The 20,085-nt window shown below is 37.0% G+C and overlaps 1 protein-coding gene across 1 annotated transcript in view; it reads right to left on the bottom strand.

Moving 5' to 3' along the window:
- Positions 1-6,690: 6,690 nt before the first annotated feature.
- Positions 6,691-20,085, bottom strand: part of LOC142358788 (polyadenylate-binding protein-interacting protein 1-like) — a 24,632-nt gene continuing 11,237 nt past the window's right edge. The window contains exons 4-11 of the mRNA XM_075446497.1: positions 16,792-16,904; positions 14,870-14,981; positions 13,427-13,552; positions 11,919-12,025; positions 10,374-10,491; positions 10,187-10,241; positions 9,476-9,569; positions 6,691-7,053 (exon numbers count right to left, since the gene is read on the bottom strand). Coding sequence (XP_075302612.1) covers positions 6,960-7,053; positions 9,476-9,569; positions 10,187-10,241; positions 10,374-10,491; positions 11,919-12,025; positions 13,427-13,552; positions 14,870-14,981; positions 16,792-16,904 — 819 coding nt within the window. The 3' untranslated portion in view covers positions 6,691-6,959. The remainder of the gene's footprint in view (positions 7,054-9,475; positions 9,570-10,186; positions 10,242-10,373; positions 10,492-11,918; positions 12,026-13,426; positions 13,553-14,869; positions 14,982-16,791; positions 16,905-20,085) is intronic.

The following is a 20,085-nucleotide window of genomic DNA, read 5'->3' as shown; positions in this document are numbered from 1 at the left end:
TTATGCTTTTTTCCAGCCTTATGCTCTTTTAGGTCAGTGGTGTGCTAATGCGCAGGAGTTGAAGACTCTGGAATGGATCTTTTTGTCTCATACACCCAGGAAAACATTAACTACAAAGGTAGACATGATAGTGTCCTTAATAGCACAAGGTCAGAATCGCTGTCAGCAATTGACAGGATGTGACCCTAATGCTATTTACCTGCCGCTGGCTACAGATGACTTTGTGGTATTAAACAGGGAATCCTTATCACTGCAAGCCGATCTAGCTGCTTATTTAAATGAGATATGTTATACCCTTCCACAGCATAAGCTGTTACATTCCCTCTCTCAAATTCCATTGCAGCCAAAGAACCAATGTGTTCCTGTTCCTATTAAAGGAGCATGAACAGTGTTTCTGGATGGATCACGGAAAACACATAAAGCTGTGGTTGTGTGGAAACAAACAAATCTGTCAGATTGGCAGCCATCTATTTTAATTGTTGAAGGATCCACACAAATTGTTGAACTATCAGCAGCCTTGCACGCCTTTGAATTGTTTTCGACTGAACCACTCAATGTTGTCGCAGATTCTGCATATGTTGTGGGTCTTGTTGAACGCACTGAAGATGCAATGATAAAAGAAGTCAATAACAAACAGCTTTTTTCCTTGCTATTAAAAATTGTGTACATGTATATTTCATAATGCATATACGGTCATATACTACTCTACCAGGACCCATAACTGAAGGAAATGCTGTAGCAGACAAATGGACAATGGCAGCAGTACTGCCGCGCAGTTTTGAGCAAGCCCGATTATCTCACGACTTCTTTCATCAAAATGCCTCTTCCTTGCGTAAACAATTTGCTTTGTCTCGAGGGCAAACCACAGAAATTGTCCATGCATGCCCTGATTGTCAATGTATTACACCTGTATCATCATATACAGGAGTGAACCCTCATAGTTTACGAGCTAATGATTTGTGGCAGAGTGATGTTACACATTCTGATCATCAGTTATTTACAACAGCAGCTGACCGCCAATTCGGGATGGTCCCTCCATTTGTGGCTCAACCAAAAGTATGGTATAAAGAATTTGGGGAATCACAATGGACAGGTCGTGTAGAACTAATAATGTGGGGAAGAGGGTATGCGTGTGTTCTTCTTTCAACAGGCCCTCGATGGTTACCAGCAAAATACGTGAAAACATATCATGAGCTGAAAGAACGCAACACAGAATCCGATGCCAGAGATGACCACGCTCACACTCAAGGAGAAACCTCTGACGTGGAAGCAGAAGAGATCCACTCTGGATGATCCTATTACACGGGGAAAACTGAAAAAATTACAGCAAATGCAAGTACTCTGATGACTGCAGTGGGTGCACCACCCACACCGATTAATACATTCCTTGCATATTTGGCAATTATCTCCCACAACAGCTTTTGTATAATAAAGCAATCTTGGAGGACACAGTATATGTGATTTTAGAACTGAGGTTGTGCAGAAGCAAAGGTCAACCAGCGGACACCGTGAGAAAAAGTATGAACCTTCATCTGAGGGCTCCCGACAACTGCCCAGAGGTGCCAATGGACATGTGCAAAGGATATTAATATATGCTAAAAAAAAAAAAAGAATGCTAAGTATTTCTCAGAAATTTAGTGAATATGTATGTTAACATAAAAAAAAAAAAAAGAAAAAAAAGGGGGAAATGATAAGTGCTTCTCAGAAATATAATGATTATCTGTGTTAACACGGCATAAATATCTAGTAGTAGTGTCTTTTCGGTACGCACATTTGGGTGGAACTATCCCCTGTGCGTCCAGTACTGCAGTAAAGAATTCCTGCTTTCTAGAACTCCAAAATTAAGTTTTAGAGAGTGAATTACTTTGCCACTTTCCGGTAACAGATTTTGGCACCCCAGATGGGACCCTGCTCCTGAACCTCAACAATCCGAGGGATCACAGGACCTCCAGCCGACACCGAAGGATTCTCAGGGAAAACCTCCAATCCCTGGACCAAAAGCTTCTGAGCAAGGACCATCAATAAGGTAAAGGCATTCTTCCAGTATTGTTTCTTGTTGCCTGCCTGTTAGTTGCAGTGAAAGCTTCACAGCATTGGGCTATATCCCCAGGGAGGAGGGCAAGTACCTTCCTAAAACAGTACTAAATAGAGAGAGTTCTCTTCCTGCAACTGAGGCTCGGGGAATTTGTCTGTTATATGTTGAATATTATTGTAAGTCTCTATTTGTAATATTTGGACTTATGTTGAAAACTTGGTGTGCTTGTGCGTGTACAGTCGTGACTATGATTGTGTGGTTTTATGCATTTGTTGTCATCGTGTTTGTATTTCTGTGATCTGATGGATTTATTTGGTTTCTGTGATCTAACGGATTTGTCTGGGCTAAGTAACTGCTTTTGCGTCTTCCGGTTTGGCGAGTTCTGCAGGTATTGATTATTTCTAGTTTTTGACTTTGGACTGTTGTATCTGGATTCTGATTTATCAGGACTTCAGAAGCATTTGGTGCAGCAGGGAATAGATGGGCTGAAGTTTGCAGTTATGCTTTTATGTACATTGATTTTAGCTTATATAGTTAATGAGTTATACCCTTAGATACATTAAACTTAGCCTAGGTGATTAATATGGATAGCCAATACTAAATGTTATGGATGTTTGTATGTGTGATGAGTATACCTATAACCCAAGTGCAAATTTACTGAGCTTATATCATTGATCCACCATTATTTCGACTCCTGACATAGTGGGATGCATCCCCTCCAATTGGCAATAATGATCCGTTGTGGTTAGGTGCTGCTTGGGTCCCACCATCCACACAGAAAGAACATTGGATGCAAGTCAGTCAATCTACACCTATATGTTAGGTAACAGATTTACCATCAATATGTACCATTCTCAGGCTAATTTGATCTTTCTTTACACCCAGCAGGTTATGGTATGCACTTCTCATCTCTAGGTCTTCTATTAGCATTTGTGTTCTTATGTCTGTTTTTAGTGTTGTAGTTTGTGTGGGCCTCTGAGAAAGTGGTAGCAAGCTGAAGGCTGAATTATGTCAGCTCTTATCATCAACAGCATCTGGCTAAACAAAAAAAGGGGGAGATGGGGGAAATCATACAACCTGAGATAGAACAGCACTGTCATGACCCTGAAGGACCAGCACATCCTGTGTCTCCCTTCTCTGTTCTCAGGAGATAAGCTGCTTTCACACATCCAGCTGCAAAAGATCCTGGAAAACAGCAACCGTGAACTGGCGTTCGCAAAGCCACAAATCCAAAGCTGATTGGCTCTAGTAACTATTGTATTAGTATATAAGGTGTTCACTTGAGCAATAAAATGATTCTGATCGAGCACAAGATTGGGGTCCGTGAAGTCCTTCACCACACTTATCTGCTTTATTACTTTTTATTATTTATGGAAGATGCATTATATCTTTCTGTCAACTTCACTACTATGGTCAGAACCGTAAGTGTAGGAACTGTGCAATTAGATCAGGTAGGCTGAAGTAGAGATGACAAATCAGCAATTTACAGAGTGCAAACAGTGCAATATCTTCGTTAACTTTTGTCTGGAATGTCATTTTCTGTTCCTGTGTCAAGTACTAGGATCCACAGGCATAAACTGGATGATTAGAACTATAATTGAGTCAGAGAGAAGTTAGAAACTTGAACTATCACTAATTGAATGAGTTCTGTGCAGTAGGAAGGAAAGACAGAACGTGATAATGAAATACTGGCTCAGAGAGAAATAAACCAACATTCAAAAACCCAGTGACCATCTGTTTTCCTAATAAGCAAATATTTAAAAAAAAAAAAAAAAAAGGCCAATAGCAAGAAGTTCTTAGCAGATTTGAAAAGAAATTACTGAGAAAAAGTTGACTTCATTTCTGAATATGTAACTCATTGAAAAGCAAACCACATGCAAAGCAGCACCTCTTGCAGCGCCGTTTAAAACAGCTTTAAACGAAGTATGATTTTCAAATACTGAACATTTTCCTTAAGTCACAATTGATTTGTCAAGAGTAGCAAATATTATGCATACTTTTTCTGATGTATGAAGCTTGGTCATGTTCCAGAATTTGAACGTGAAGGATGTTTCTTTTCAGAACCAGCACTAAATAAGTTTGCTTCACTTCTCCCCTAAAGTTTACTTTCCATGCTTCTGTGCCTTCACTGGCTTACCAGAAAGCTGCTTGCTTCTTTTGCTCCCTCACATCTCACTCCACCATCACTAATTTGGCATTAGACTCCTGTGAGATTTAAGACAAGTAGGACAGATTGTTAAACATTTAAGGCAAAGATCATCCTGTCTTCCTTACTCAGTAGGACAGAGTTAAAACAAATTTTTCCTTACTTGCAATGCAGGCTTAAAGCTCTTACAAACCTTCATATGCAGAGACACCACAAACTTCTCCACTCTTTTGAGCAAAAGTCCCACTTTGATTTTTCAGTATTTCTGGTGGAGGAAAAAAGTTTATTTTGCAAACCTTGATCTGAATTCCCTTAAATACACAATTCTTAGTTCCCAAAATTTTTGTACAGGATGACTTAGTGTATTTCTTATCTACATCTAAGACATACTGTCTCCACAAGCTGACAGAGTATACATCTGGGGTCTGACAGCTACTTTTCAGGAAAAGACACTGTACAAAAGATGGAAAACTAAACATGTATGGCAGAGTCCCTCGAAGACACTATTACCTTACTATAATGCATATTTGAATGCAAAAAAAAAATTAAAAAAAAGTTTTTTTAAAAGCAAAAAGATAGTGGAAATTATACCAAAGGAAACAAAGCTAGTTAAATCTTCTTTTCCAAATCTCCAACCTAAATAAGTATGTTAAATAAACATCCAGAAAAGAGTCAGTGCTCGCTGTACTATCAGACACACAAATTATTTCACCAAACGAATAACAGAATTATTTGCGATGTGTTCTTTACAGTAGCTACCTTTTGGGAAATATTTCCCATGTGTTTTTGGTAAGAGGTTCTACTCAGTCTAACCAATAACAGGTAACAGGAAGAAGTACAACCGAGTTTGGCAACAACAACGATGGTGTATCCTAGGAAGACTAACATGATTATATGGGGTCAAAAAAGAGCAGTTTGCTTCAAAATGTTAACATATGAAAGGTCTTGAAAGCACCCAACTTCCAAAATACCATTTGCTTTTTCACATATAAACATATATTTTGGTTTGGTCTGGATAAATGCCAGGTGCCCACCAATACCACTCTATCACTCCTCCTCCTCAGCTGGACGGGGGAGAGGAAATATGATGAAAGGCTCGTGGGTCAAGATAAGGACAGGGAGAGATCACTCACCAATTACTGTCACGGGCAAAACAGACTGAACTTGGGGAGAAAAGGGAGTTTAATTCATCACCAATCAAATCAGAGGAGGATAGTGAGAAACAAATCCAGATCTTAAAACACCTTCCCCCCACCCCTCCCTTCTTCCCAGGCTCAGCCTCAACCCCTTTTTCTCTACCTCCCCCCCCCCCCCCGAGCAGCGCAGGGGGATGGGGAATGGGGGTTACGGTCAGTTCATCACACATTGTCTCTGCTGCTCCTTGTCCCTCAGGGGGAGGACTCCTCACACTCTTCCCCTGCTCCAGCGTGAAGGTTCCTCTCACAGGAGACAGTTCTCCACAAACTGCCCCAGCGTGGGTCCTTCCCATGGGCTGCAGCTCTTCACGAACTGCCCCAGTGTGGGTCCTTCCACAGGGTGCAGTCCTTCAGGAACAGGCTGCTCCAGCATGGGTCCCCCACAGGATCACAAGCCCTGCCAGCAAACCTGCTCCAGAGTGGGCTCCTCTCTCCATGGGTCAGCAGGTCCTGCCAGGAGCCTGCTACAGCGTGGGGCTCCCCACGGGGTCATAGCTTCCTTCAGGCTTCCACCTGCTCCAGCATGGGGTTCCTTCCATGGGCTACAGGTGGATATCTGCTCCACCGTGGACCTCCACAGGCTGCAGGGAGACAACCTGCCTCACCATGGTCTTCATTACGAGCTGCCAGGGAAGGCTCTCTGCTCTGGCATCTCAAGCACCTCCCCCCCCCCTCCTCCTTCACTGACCTTGGTGTCTGCAGAGTTGTTTCTTTCACATAGTCTCACTCCTCTCTCTCTCACTGCTGTCTCACCCAGAGTTTTTTTTCTTCCCTTTCTTAAATATGTTATCACAGAGGCGCTACCCGTTGCTTAGGCAGCGGCGGGTCCATCTTAGAGCCGGCTGACACTGGCTTTATCAAACATGGGGGAAGCTTCTTACAGCTTCTCACAGAAGCCACACCAAAACCTTGCCATGCAAACCCATAACAACATATAACATATATTCCAGGAAAAAGAGTCCAGACCTCATTCAGTGTTTTGGAAGAGGAAGGGAAAGAAAAAAAAAAAAAAACAAACCACAAAACACACACCACACAAAAACAGAACCCCCCCCAAAACAAACCCTTTGCAAACCACTTGTCATGATTTCATGATTGTGATGTACAGGAAAAAAAACCACACACCACCATATTTGGATCATATGCTCCTTAGTATACATTAGAACTTATCCTTTTTACAATATACAAGATCTGATTTTTTTTTTTTTTTAACTAAACCAAACAAACAATAAATTCAGATCAAGTTTTTCTTCCCCTTTTACCTCCCAAGGGAAATTTTATAGGACCCCATTAAATTTTAATTTCCATTATGATACTTTTAAAATCAATTTTATTGCAGCCAAAGCATGGCTCATATACCTGTACATAGAATAATCTATGATATATACACAATATTTAAAGTAACAGGGCACAGGGCATAAGTTCACAATTTTTGGCAGATTCTGTTTAACAAAATGGAAATTTTATGACTTTAGCACTTGAAAAAACTAAACTTCCTTGTTTTGGTACAAATGTTTTGTTCCCCCCTGTATTCTAACCATACCTAAACTGGCTTAATAAACTAACATTTGTGTGTAACATCTCACTGATTTCTCTTATGTTCTGATTCTAGACAGAATTTTTCATATGCTGCTTCAATTTCTGGATCCATCTTGTCATCAAGGTCATCAAAATACCTAAAATAAAAAAAAAACAAAAACAAAACCCAAAAAACACCACAAACAAAAACCAAACCAAAACATGCCAAAAATGTTAAGGTTATGTACAGATTTTCAGAAACAGTAAATAGGTGAAATACTTGTGTAGATGTCAAAAATAAAACAGAGCTTTATAAATGGTAGTTAAATATAACATTTACTAAAAGGGGACGAAGAAAAAAAATTTTTGGGTACTAGGAAAACAAACAGAAACCTCAAAGCAGCATAGATATGTACAAATAGCTACAGCGTTCATCACCATTTTAGATCATCTTACGCTGTCCACAGACTAAAAGACAGAAATAGTTTACAAGATGACAGAAAAATGCAATAATGCAATAGAAGCTTTCCAATAGCCGGGTGGAAGTTAATCACTGCTTGGGAGCACAGGGGCACCGGGCAGTGAGAGTTGATCTGTGCATTTCACTGTTTTGTTTTGCGTATTCTCCTTATCAGTATTGTTGTTACTGTTCTCTTTGCTTGCTGTTCTGTTAAACTGCCCTTATCCCGACCCACCAGTTTTTGCCTGTTTCTTTCCATTCTCCTCCCCCCCCCCCAGCAGGGGGAGGGGCGATAGAGCGACCGCGTGGCCCTTTGTTGCCAGCCAGGACCTAAACCGTAACAAGCAGTCTACATATTTATTTTATTTGTTCCTCCTTTCCTGTAGAAGTGTAGACTTGAGAAGGAACTCAACATAGAACCCTTGTTCCTTATGTCAGTCATGAGAAATAGCTAGCAGAGGATCAGGATAGATTTGTCTAAGCTTTTCTTAAGCCTTCAGCAAAGAAGGTGTCACAGTCACCTTTGCATGAAGGTTGACTCAGTCTTCCACATGTCACTCTTCAGATTTGCTATGTTTAAATACTGTCTGTCTCCATTTTGCATTTAATTCATTCTAAGCACAGCAGTTCACGAGGGTAGTTTTTTCCACAGTATGAGCTTGTTCATTTCTGATGACATCTCTATCTTCCAAAGTTCCTGTAGCTCCCCTCAGCTAGCTGCCATCTAAAAGTTTTCTGATTTGCTAACAAAAATATCGATCCAGACCAGCACTCTTATCACACATAAACACAACACTGAAAATGTTTTTGGGTATCAAATCATGATCTTGTAACCAAGGTGATGGAATCAGTTAACCATAAATATGAACAATGCTGCTATGTCCCTTGTACAGCCCTGCCCATCTGGACATTAGGTCTGGGAACAGAGGGTTTAGTCCCTAGGTAATCATTAATGTTAAACAATAGTGGTGGAGGGGGATTTTTAATAGAAATAGCATTACCTAATGGTTGCAGGTGCATTTGTGGTACCTATCTATTGTGTAAATTAACTGAAGCAAAAAGTCATACATCTCCCCCCCCCCAAGAAGTTAGTTTTAATTAAAACTAGCAGTTGCCTAGAACTGGTCAAGACGACCCGTGCCGCAGGGACAAGTGCCAGAAGAAAACTGAGTTTGCGCAGAAACTGTGATGAAGAGGATAAACCTTCATCTTGGGACCCCCGACGACCACCACTAGGAGGCACTGCACAAGTGCGGGTGGGAGGAGTGTATGAAAATGGACTGATTTGACTATGAAAGGAAGAGCTTATGTAATCAGATGAATATGTATATTTTGATCTATATAAACTGCACGGAAGGGGTATGGGGTATGCACGTTCGGTGGAATTATCCCCCGTGCATCCAGCGCTGCAATAAAGAATGCCTGCCTTTTAACACTACATTGGTGTTACGAGGTTTATTCCCGGATTTTCGGTGACAATCTGAAAGTCCTCCTTCAACCAGATGAGCACAAAGCTCAGAGCAATTTGTTTTAGACTGTATTTCTTTCATTGGTTTCCTATCAAATTCTTATAAACTGGTGTCAAAGTCAGACTATATTCCCACCTATTGCTTCCCCTTTTGCCACTAGGTTGCTTTTCTTGTTCTACAGGAATACTGAATAGCCATTTAATTGGGGGAATACTACTTATCCTGAAGAGAGAAACTTAATAACCTCCTCCCTTTGAAAGACACTGAAAATTTTGTAATTATCTCTAGCTAGGATGTATACGTGCATCAGTCAAATAAATTCAGGTTGCCTCACTACCAACACTTGAAGGTCTGGTGCTTCATTTTGCTTGCAATTTTATTTTTTTAAAATGCAGAAGAGAATATATTTGTACACGTGTAAAAATATCTGAAATTCAATTGCCCTACTCAGTTGGATAAATATAAAATTTGTTTCGAACTTGTGCGATTACAACTCAACTTACACCTGAACAAATACATAACTTCCAATGTAGGGCTAAATAATAATTATATAATTTAGTTTAATTTTCACCAAGACTGGATTCCTAAGTCTGCAGTAAAAATAACTAATGTTAAAAAAAACCCCAACTATCATTCAAAAAGAAAACATACTGATCTCCAGGTCCTGATAAATCCGTTCCATTTTCTTCATAATCTGGAAACAAATCCTCTCTTTCAAGCAGCTCTTGGTATTTTTCTTGGTAATCTGGCACAGTAAAAATGAAACCAAGTAACATATAAGACTAATCCTCTAAATTAACGTACATCTATACAGTTTAAAAATAGCCTATTTAATGAAACCATAAATGGCATGAAACATATTATAAAAAAAATTCCTGCTACGGTGTTTTCTCAGGACATCAACCAACCTCTAAGAACAATACCTATCTTCCCAGAGAACTGTAAAAGTAGTCAGAGATGTCTTTACCTCAAATGATGTTATGCCATGTTGTGCTCAGATTATAGAAAACAAAGAAACCAATGAAGAAACATACCCTTTTGCTACTAACAATGGGCAACCAAAAAAAAGACTTGAAGATTTCTGGCTTCCTGAAGAGACCAAGTGCTGAGGACTATGGCACAAATTCTTCTGAACTATATGAACTCCAATGCACATTCTCCATTTCAAACATTTACCTTCTTTTAATACAAAATAAGGCACATGTTACACAAATCCAGGAATTCAGACATGATTTTGTCTTTTAAGTTGTATGAGTTTCAGATATTTTAAGAATAGCTTTTTATGCACTTCAATAGGACAAACTTAATTACAACTTCTTAAAAGAAGATTGAGAAGACAGGTATACTAAGCTTGTGACGTACCTGGATCTGCTGCAGTGAAAGGAACACCATCAGAAGTGTAAAATGTTGGTTCGTTCTAAGAATAAAGTTATACAGTAAATTATATGTGTTCAGAGACAGCTGTTTGTAACTTTCAGCAATGTGACTGTCTATGAATCAAGTTAAATTCACATCAAATTAAGGACCTGAAGTGTCAGTACATTCTTACCATAAAATAGTTTGGGTCATTTTCAGGGGTAGCTTCTGTATGTGGAGAAGTTCCATGAACTCTACCCCAGTTACTTGATCGTAGTTCTACTAGTTTCAGAAGCATATGTTTCACATCTCTGAAATAAACAGAAGCATCACAAAAGTTAGAATGTTTTGTGCTAAGCAATAATTGGACTACATCTTGCATATACTAAACAGCTAAATCTCAAAAAAGCTCCAAAAAGGACAAAATTTGGTCCAGACTGCAGACAGTTTTGAGTTAGGTTTTTTTTTTTTCTCCTGCAAGTGTAGATGCTTTATGTGTCCCTCTGAATCATGAGACACTCACTCTCTCCATTTCCTCTGTGGTGAAATAAGGAGTCCATATAAAATAGAAATTGCTATAGTTTTTAAATCAAGATACCAAACCTGCAGCACAAGTTGAGGAACAAATCCTTTCCTTATAAAAGGACAGTACTGAGGAAAAGTGGACATGATCTTTAAATTGTATTTTAATCATCTAACTTGTGCTCCTAACTTTAGCTCTCTAAATCACATTGAAATTCTGTAGTCAACAGTGAGAAGTAATGTCTACAATACATTAGATGCCACCACCCATTTAATCCCCAAAATAAGAGAAATTGCTTTCTTCTTTTAAGCAAGTCCATGGAGAAAAGTTCAGTGAGTCTCATTAAGTAAAAAAAATTAAAAATCATCTTCATTTATTTCTTCTATAAAAAGAAGTTCATATTTCTGTGTATTTGAAGCCTTAGGCTTGTGCTATCTGTTTTCTCTGGTCCCTGAAGCAAGATTTTCCTTGTCTTTCCTGGGAGTCAGCTAAATTACAACCAACAGATACTACCAGCTATCTGCTGTCCTCCCTCCATATGGCAAGAGATCAGGTCACAATGTCTGAACCCTCTATAGGGTTTTAGTAAGTTTGCAAGAATGAGGATGAAATACAGCAGAATAAGATAACCTCATGCATGCAGTTGATTGCAAACTGAGAAGCAGAATACATTAGCCAACCACTCATTCTTTTCCAGCCTGTAGTAAGAACCTGCAAAAAATGTACAATCTCCAGAAGAAAAAGCATATTCCATTTTACCCTTACATTTATAGTGATTTGTATACTATATTTAATGCTGTTAAATTCAGATTTAAAAAGATAAACTATATCACCACTATTGTATTTTTGTATTTATACATGCTTTTAGAGTCTAAAGCACTCAAGGGAGATTTCAACACCTAAAGGTTTAAAAAAAAAAAAAAACCAAAAACCAAAACCCCAAACCCTCCCCAAAAAAACCACCACCATCTCATTAAGTGGAACATGCATCTCTAGTAAAAGATAAAAAAAAAAAAGACCAAAAAGTGAAACAACACACACACGCTTCACTGAAAATTACTTATAGTTACATGGGAAGTGACCCAAATATCACCTTACTTTTTGTAAGTGAAAGTTTTTAATGTAATGTTTTGGACATGTTCATTATTCTTGAAGATTTTTAAGGTGTTCTTTTAATATAAAAACAGAACACTGCACATAAATTGATCTTCTCACCTGCTACAGTTTGCATCCAACACAACATTTTCAATTCTCTGAATCATTTCCTCCATATCATTCTTTCCTTTTTCTTTCCAGGCATCTTCTAAAACTGAGCCTGTCAACTAAAGACAAGGGATTAGTAATTTTTTTTTTTAAAAAAGTAAATTATAAAACTTTAAGAAACTGTCAACAGAAGAGATTCTGCAACAATTCATCACATTTAGATGCATTGTGTGACTACCTGAGGGTTGAAGGTCCCAATCTCCTATATCTTTTTGCTAAACAGATTAACAGACCTTGTAAATAGCTTATTTTAGAATTACCATCCTGTCTGTAGTCTATGTCCAATGTTTATGTTGCCTAGAAGTTCACAGCCACTTCCCTCCTTTCAGTCTTGATTTTGAAACAACCCTGCAGCGATTTAATTACACTGTCAAACAGTCACATTACAACAAAACGCATAGTTGTAACAATTTTTTTTTAATATTGCAGCAATTTCTTGTGAAAAATCATTATACTTCTTCATCTTTCTGAAGTTGCACATCAGTGGGACATGGAGATTGCATTTGACCATACTGTTACTTGGGTCATGTCGACACAGAAATATTGCAACATTCTGAATCCTGCTCTCAAAGGTACGAAAGTACATCCATTGTCTCAAAAAGAAATATAACGCTCCCTGCGTATCTTTCCTTGTCTAGTAGGGCTTTTTGGGAAAAAAAAAACAACCCACACTCTCTCCATTTTCTCTTCCCAATCTTCAAGTACTTCATTTAGATATGCGAAAATTCTCATCTTTCTGACAAGAAAGTGTTTTATAACAGTATCACCTACACTTTATGTGTTCCAGAAGCACAACCCACTGCTCATTTCTCTTTTGAGGCATCCAGTTAAAGCATTCGCAGGGCATGGAAGCATACGAGCTGGACATCCAAGAATGACAGACAGTTGCTTAACTCCAATAATGTTCACGCTGATTAAGAGACGAAACACTCCCTCCCCTCCTTTTATCTAATAAATTCTGAATTTCTAATTACCCATAATTAGAAACCTCTCCATATTACTTCATTTAATTAGAGCTGTTAACCACATACTATAGTACCAACCTACAGAAGGAATCATGTGATGTGGCTACCTCTGTTAGCCTAGATCTTGAATCTGTGGCCCAGGAATCCATTCTAGCCTGTGACACAGAGAAATAGACTTTCACTGATTCCCCCCCCCCCCCCTTATTTTTTTTTCCCCACCAGTTCACCAGCAGGAACCATGTACGACCATATCTTGTTTTCCTCACTTTCCACTGTCAGCTGTCATGTACTCTATTTTTACTTATCCCAGATTAAAAAAAAAAAAAAAATCTTAAGAAGAAAAAAAACACAAAGCATCTTAGTATTTGTATTTAAAATATATTACGATCTACATATAATTATATAAACAAGTAGTGCTCATGAGCTTCCTTCTTTCATTCAGGACTATGATAATATATTTTAAAAAATTTTTTTTTTTTTAAACTACTGTCTCACCTTCAGCAGTTTCACTGCACATATCAAATTATTATCCACAGGATTAGAGAAGAGTGCATTTAGTAACTCTCGAAGGCCTTCTTGAAGAATTTCTGCTCGTGTTACCTGTCCCTTTGTTCCTTTAATCTGCAAAATATATTTAAAAAGAATCAAAACCAAACCATATTTAAAAGACTTAAGTTCTATAAATTAATTTAGTCACATTTTCTCTCTCGAATGCTGTATGATTTGGTTTGTGATTAACATAGTTGAGCTCTTCAGTTGGAAGAATACGCCAAATACTGTAAACACAGACTTTGAGTAGTATCCTTACAATTCTGACATATACATAACAATGCTCGCCTAGCATTTTGTTTCTTTACTAATAAATTGCTAAGAAAAGCTGGAAAATGCCTGGCAAGTGGTCCACATCATCCCAAATTCTCAGAATCCCATGTTCCCTCCCATCCTGTGTTATGCATTCTCTACAGCTGTAGAGTAGCTTACTTCTAGAAGGCCTCTTTATATATTTAAAAATTATAGAAAATGGTTTAAAAATAAATTATATACTCCAAACTGGGCAACTCCCCCTCCCCCAAACCCTTTGGAAAGCTTCCTTTTTACTTCTAGCAAGTGAAAATTAGATTTCAAGGCCCACTTATGAACAAAAATGGAAGAGTCAGAGTTTTGTTTCCTCATGCCAGCAGAACATTTTTATAGTGTCTGCTTAAATTAAACCTTTGAAATAATCCAGTGAAAAAATACTTTTAAGGACACTATAGTAGTCAGTGAACTTACTGAACTCACATGTACAAGAGTCAAATAATTTTTATGTGTACATACACTTTTTTGCATGTATTGGATACAAAAACCTGATCTAAACACAAGATCTCATGTTTCATTCATAAGTCAAGGACAACCTTCAGAAGAAATCTCTTTCAAGGTATGCATTTTTAATTGCTCATTTTGAAGACTCCCACGCCTTCCTCAAGCATTTGATAATAGCTTCTATTAGTGGCTGAATACTGAATTACATGGGTTATTGATCCTGATCTGCTTCTGCTAGGTTGTAAAGTTTCCTATGTTGGTTAAGTGTAGTCATCTGGTGATTTTACTAGACAAAAGAAAATACCAAAAGCTTCATTCCAAAGGTGGTTTATGGTTGGTTCTTTTTATGAATTATTACACTTCTTTTTTTTTTTAATCTTTATACATTTCACTTCTGATGATCTTGTCCTTTTTTGTTTATCTGTTTCTTGGACACACATAATGAAACTGTTCTGAAGTAGTTCTACTTTATTCCCCTCTTCCTTTAAAAAAAAAAACAAAAAACACAAACAAAAACCAAAAAACACCACCCCCCAAAACCAAAAAACCACACCTCAAATGATATTCCATTTCAGTGTTTACCTAAACACAACAAAAAATAATGAAGAACTATCAGACATGCAACTTTCTTCTTACCTCTAGGTTAAGGTAAAGTTCAGCTAAGAACAACACAAAGGCATGAAATTGTTTTCGAGTAGTCTCATCTCCTTTGGCAGCTTCATCTCTGTTTTCATACTCTATTCGACACCTGAAAACATTAAAACAAAAATCATATAATCTTTAGACATCCCAACGTATGTAACATGCTACTTATTAAACAGAATGCTAAGAACTTATTCACTGCATTAAAACTGTTAAATGCTGAATGCTAGGAAGTATGATTTGTGAAGGAAGTGAGAGGACTTCACAAAGACAATGTGGATTTTTGTCCTTCTAGATGACTACATATGATTACGTGATTGTGTTTTCAAGCACTGAGATATCTGAGACGGCAAAACGAAATAGAACAAAATTGCAACATGTAAAAATTAAAAGACAGTTACACAGTTTATATACTAGAATATGGGTCCAGGAAGTTTAACATGGGCAGCCAAAAATCAACAGAAATAAAGTAGGTATACTCTGAAAGACATTTTCCCCCTTTCAGGGTGCTGCCCACATTGTCTTAGATGCCTTTACACTTATTCGATAAATTCTTTGTACTACCATTTTAAGTGATAGTAATGCGTAATTTAAATACAAATGCAAATACAGAGGATTAAGATAACATGGTAGTAAGGTAATTTTCTAGTATTCAGCAACTGTGTCAAAAATATACAAATTTACATAGCAGTTCAAAAACAAACTTAAAAATATTTGAAATAAAAAGGAAAGCAAGACCACCTCCAATGTATTCTCAATGCTTATGTAACAGATTAAGAAACACCTGAGAAACTGAAAAATCTAAGGAGTTGAAATAAAAAATTTGAAGTAGAAACTTGAGCTGAGAAACAGGAGTTCTCTGTATTCTTATTATTAGCTTGTTTATTTCCCTTATCCCCCCCCCCCATTCCATCTATATTAGCAATAAAAACATAAGCAACTTTAAATTTATGCCTTCAGGGTGCTAAAAGGAATGTTGTCTATTGGGTTGGCTTTAAAATCGGGAATCAGATAATCCAATATTAACAGGGATTTCCTTCATGGTATTGTTCAAGTAACAAACGTATTTAAAAAAAACCAACACAAAAGTGATAATTTTGAAGGCAATTTCAGCTTCTCCATAAGGTACTGCTCCTGATTCACAGCAATGCAATGCATTTTGATGATCTTTTAAGTTTATCATGCCTTTGCTCCTAAACATAGGTGGAATAAGTGAAACTTTTAAAATAAGAAGCAAGTCCGAAGCTTAGAAAGTCAAAAGTCCTTAAAGAAAAAAGGTTAATTTCTAAAGAATTCTGAAGTATTGAAGTGTACTACTCCTTCAAATGTCATACAGTAAGATTTAAAAGGAAACACATCCATTTAAAAAATGCTGCATTTTTGTCAACTATGAGGTCTAATCATTATTAAACTGTAAGCCCCCAAATTCTGTAGTAACTGAAAACTGAAGAAATTTATCTTTCTGGATTTTATGCATCTACTTCATAGGTGTCAAGTCAGTTATGAATAAATCTTACATAGCAACTCCAGCCAGAAAAGTAATTAAAGAAAAAACACAATGAAATAAGTCCTAGCAAGAGTCAAAGGACAAGGACAGTACATATATGTGCATTTAGTATACTTTTAAAGTTGACTAGCTTTCAAATTTACCCTGTAATTTGGTATCAGCCTAATATACTCAGTTCAAAAGAGCCTACAGAACCCCAAATTGAGTCCTATTTCCATATTTAAAAATATAAAAATATTTTAAAATGTATGTATTCAATATCCAGTATGTACCTGTGCTTTAATAATCCTAAATCTAAACTTCTATTTTAAATATATACTTCTTTGCATGCTATGTTGAGTTACATACAAAAGAAGACAACACTCAACCTGAGAAAGTAAGGAGCTTAAAATGACATGCTGATACTGACCTTTGAAGTAACAACTGTCGGAAGTTCCCACTTTGTGGACTAATGGTTAGATGGTGAGATAGATAGTTACACAACCGTGCTCCCATGTAGGAAAAATTTGGAACAGATGTGGCCTTCCAAAATAAAAGTGAAAAAATAAATTATTCATAAAAGTCATGATTAGGTTATCAGGAAATATCTTTAAAAGCTTTTTGGAAAACTGTGTTTAATGACAGTTGACTAGACAACTGAAGAGCAGAAGATTAATAATTATTATTTCTCATATTAATTTTTGTATCTCATCACTTTGCTACATGCATTTCAGCACTTGGGAGTTCATTACACTGCAATTTTGTGGCTTTAAGAAAACCACCACCATTATGCCATGTGTCCTCAATTCTACTTCTCCATTGTGACCTACACTAAAGAGTGTCTGAAAGTCACTTACAAATTGTTTGTACCAAAAAAAAAAAAAAAAAAAAAAAAAAAAAAAATCAACAATGGACATTAAGACACTTTTTCAAGGACACACACTCTCTCAAGGAGCAATGAGTGCATTAAAACAAAAATAAGTAAATTAAAAAAGAATCAAAGAATCACCTTCATTCAGTCTAAGTGCTATTTATCCCAGAATCTATTTTTGTCAATAGTGAATGCCCAGGGAAAGAGCACAAGAACATGGCAAGTAAAGATAAATACTTTCTCCTGTATGTGCTCCAGCAAGCTGCAGAATAGCAAACTCCCGATTCAGATATTAAATCTGTATCATTACAGTTAATAGCTCTTGATGGGTTCTTTTTTCTAAAACAGATACTGTTACTGTTGAACATTTTACTTTTATCATCTAAAAACAGGTGGTATCAATGAAATTTCACGTGTGTTATACACTGTCTGAAAAATATTTTGCTTTAAATCTGAAACTCGAAAATTCCAAGAGGTGGAAAAAGTAATTGGGAATTCATTAGTGTCTACATTCAACCTCTCAGAACTTAAAGCAGAACATTCTCTTATTTTGGCAATTTATTACTGTTCATTTGTTTTGAACTGTCTTCTAACAAGACTTGAATTTGAGATTATTTCTCAGATGCAGCTTCATTGAAAAGAGGCTCTGGTCTAAGTAACTTGATCAGCTCTGCTCAAAAAAGCCCAGGAATACTAAAAATTCATTTAACTTCTCCTTTGGCTTTATCATCTTTGAACATTCCTTTTATATCTTGATCATCTATTAGCACGATAGATGTGCTTGCATGCTTCTGCTTCTAAAGTGTCTGAAAAAAGCATCTTGCCATTAGTATGTCAATGCACTACAGCTCGTTACCTTCTACAGGCAGAAGAAAATATGCACTCAATGTAACTGCACTACGTGCATAACATTACTTAAATTAGATGTATCTTCCAAAGATACCTCAGTTCTTTCCAGTAATTTAGTCAAATTGACTTTAGTTTCCAGTAAGAGGCATGTGAAATAGCTAATGAGCTTTTTGGTGCTTTGGTTCAATCAGTTGCTTGGACTAGAAGAGGTGCCCCTCTTTTTATCATCTTAATAATCAATCATTATAGGGCAATAATGTTGCTTGGTAAGCCCAGCTTATCTCCAACTCAAAAAAGTCACATTCTAAGCATGAAGGCTAGTCTACCAATACATATCTTGAAAAAATTTAGTTACTATAACAGCAACAATCCACTGTATGAACTAGACAACAGTCAAGATTCTTAAGCCATGAAGTCAGAGCGTTCAGCTTTTGGAAAGCAAGAGAACTGGCACTTCACTGTCAAGACATAAACGAATTGGGAAGAACAGGGGGAAGCAGATAATTAATTCTTATAGACAGGCTAAGATACCTGATATCCAGAGGAAGGGAAGACTGTACAGGACTTGGGTTTCTTCCATTTTAACCTTTTTCCTTCACAAACCTAGCATCTGTAAATCTGCTCAAACATCACTGAGGCAGATGCTTATAAACACATTTCAGCAATTTTAATTGAAGTTTTGTGATAAACCAGGATGAGTACATGAACACTTTAGCAGAAGCTCAAGACAGAAGAATAATAGGCATAGCTGACTGACACTCAAACACTATCATATCCTGACATACGACAAAGCTAAATCATATGCTTTTGTATACTAGGACAGCATTTTGCACTGAGCTAAGTTTTATTTTTCACATAAAACTGTTATATTTCAGACTGATAACACTCAACGCTTCTCAGTTAAGGAAGGCACATTCAACCCCAACATTAGACTTGTTTTAAATAGGGGGACAGAAGAAGAGGCAAAATTAAAAGACTTACATTAAATGAGAGCAAATTTATTTAACATATATGAAGTTATAAATAGGATAAATTCCTTTTTTCCTTCTAATAAATTTATATGGAATATTTTAATCTTTTAACAACTATTCTCCATGTGTCCAAACAAAAGGATGAGAAAATGATGCTGCCAAACACAGCACAGGTAATCTTAATGTTTAACTAAACTGTTCTGAATTAAATGTGCATCTATTCTGTATTATAATAAAAAACTTAAGACTCTATAGTTCTGTACAATGACCAACCAGTCATGCAGCTTCTACTTACCCCAGATTATTTCATAGTAAAAAAATTCTGCAAATATCTGCACTTAAAAGGTGAATAAAGTTTACATCCTTCAAGGTAGAATTTGAAAGCAACTTGGGAAAGTGAGACACTCCCAATGTAATAGATAATAAGCACAAGTGTGACTTCATTCTCTGCAGCAAGCCCAGAAGATGGTAACAGCAGCCCATTTGCTTAGCAACACAGGTTAAACTGTTCTTTCCAATGGCTCCCCCAATTAGTACAGAGTTCAGTTCAAGGTCTCTGTCCTCATTTTCATGGCCACCAATGGGACTGGACCTAGTTACCAGCAGACTAGTTTTCCTTTTTTCCAATTATGCTGTTCTGAAATAGGTATAATTCCAAATGAAGAACAAAGCCTGCCAGTAAAAGAGCATTTCCCAAAGAGTGATGTGCACAGTAGGTATAAATTTATTTTTAAAATACCAAGGAATGAAAAATATCTAGGTATTATGAAGAATGTTTTTGTAACATAGAATAAAAACGTACAACTGACATTGCTTAAGAGTTTCTTCAGTCTCTACTATATAAAACCAACAATTCAAATATAATTCCTTTAATTAACTGCTATAATTTCAACTCTAGTATGTGACCCTGGGAGATTCAAATACATAGCAAAGGAAACAGAGTAAATCAGGAAAACTTATCAACCAGCCAAGTATCCCACACTTGAGCTATCATTTCAGTTTACTGAGAAAAATCTTTCCCTGTATGTTTCAG

The sequence above is a fragment of the Opisthocomus hoazin genome, chromosome W (genome assembly GCF_030867145.1).
Source record: "Opisthocomus hoazin isolate bOpiHoa1 chromosome W, bOpiHoa1.hap1, whole genome shotgun sequence".
Classification (NCBI taxonomy): Eukaryota; Metazoa; Chordata; class Aves; order Opisthocomiformes; family Opisthocomidae; genus Opisthocomus; species Opisthocomus hoazin.
This window is presented reverse-complemented; position numbering and strand designations above follow the sequence as displayed.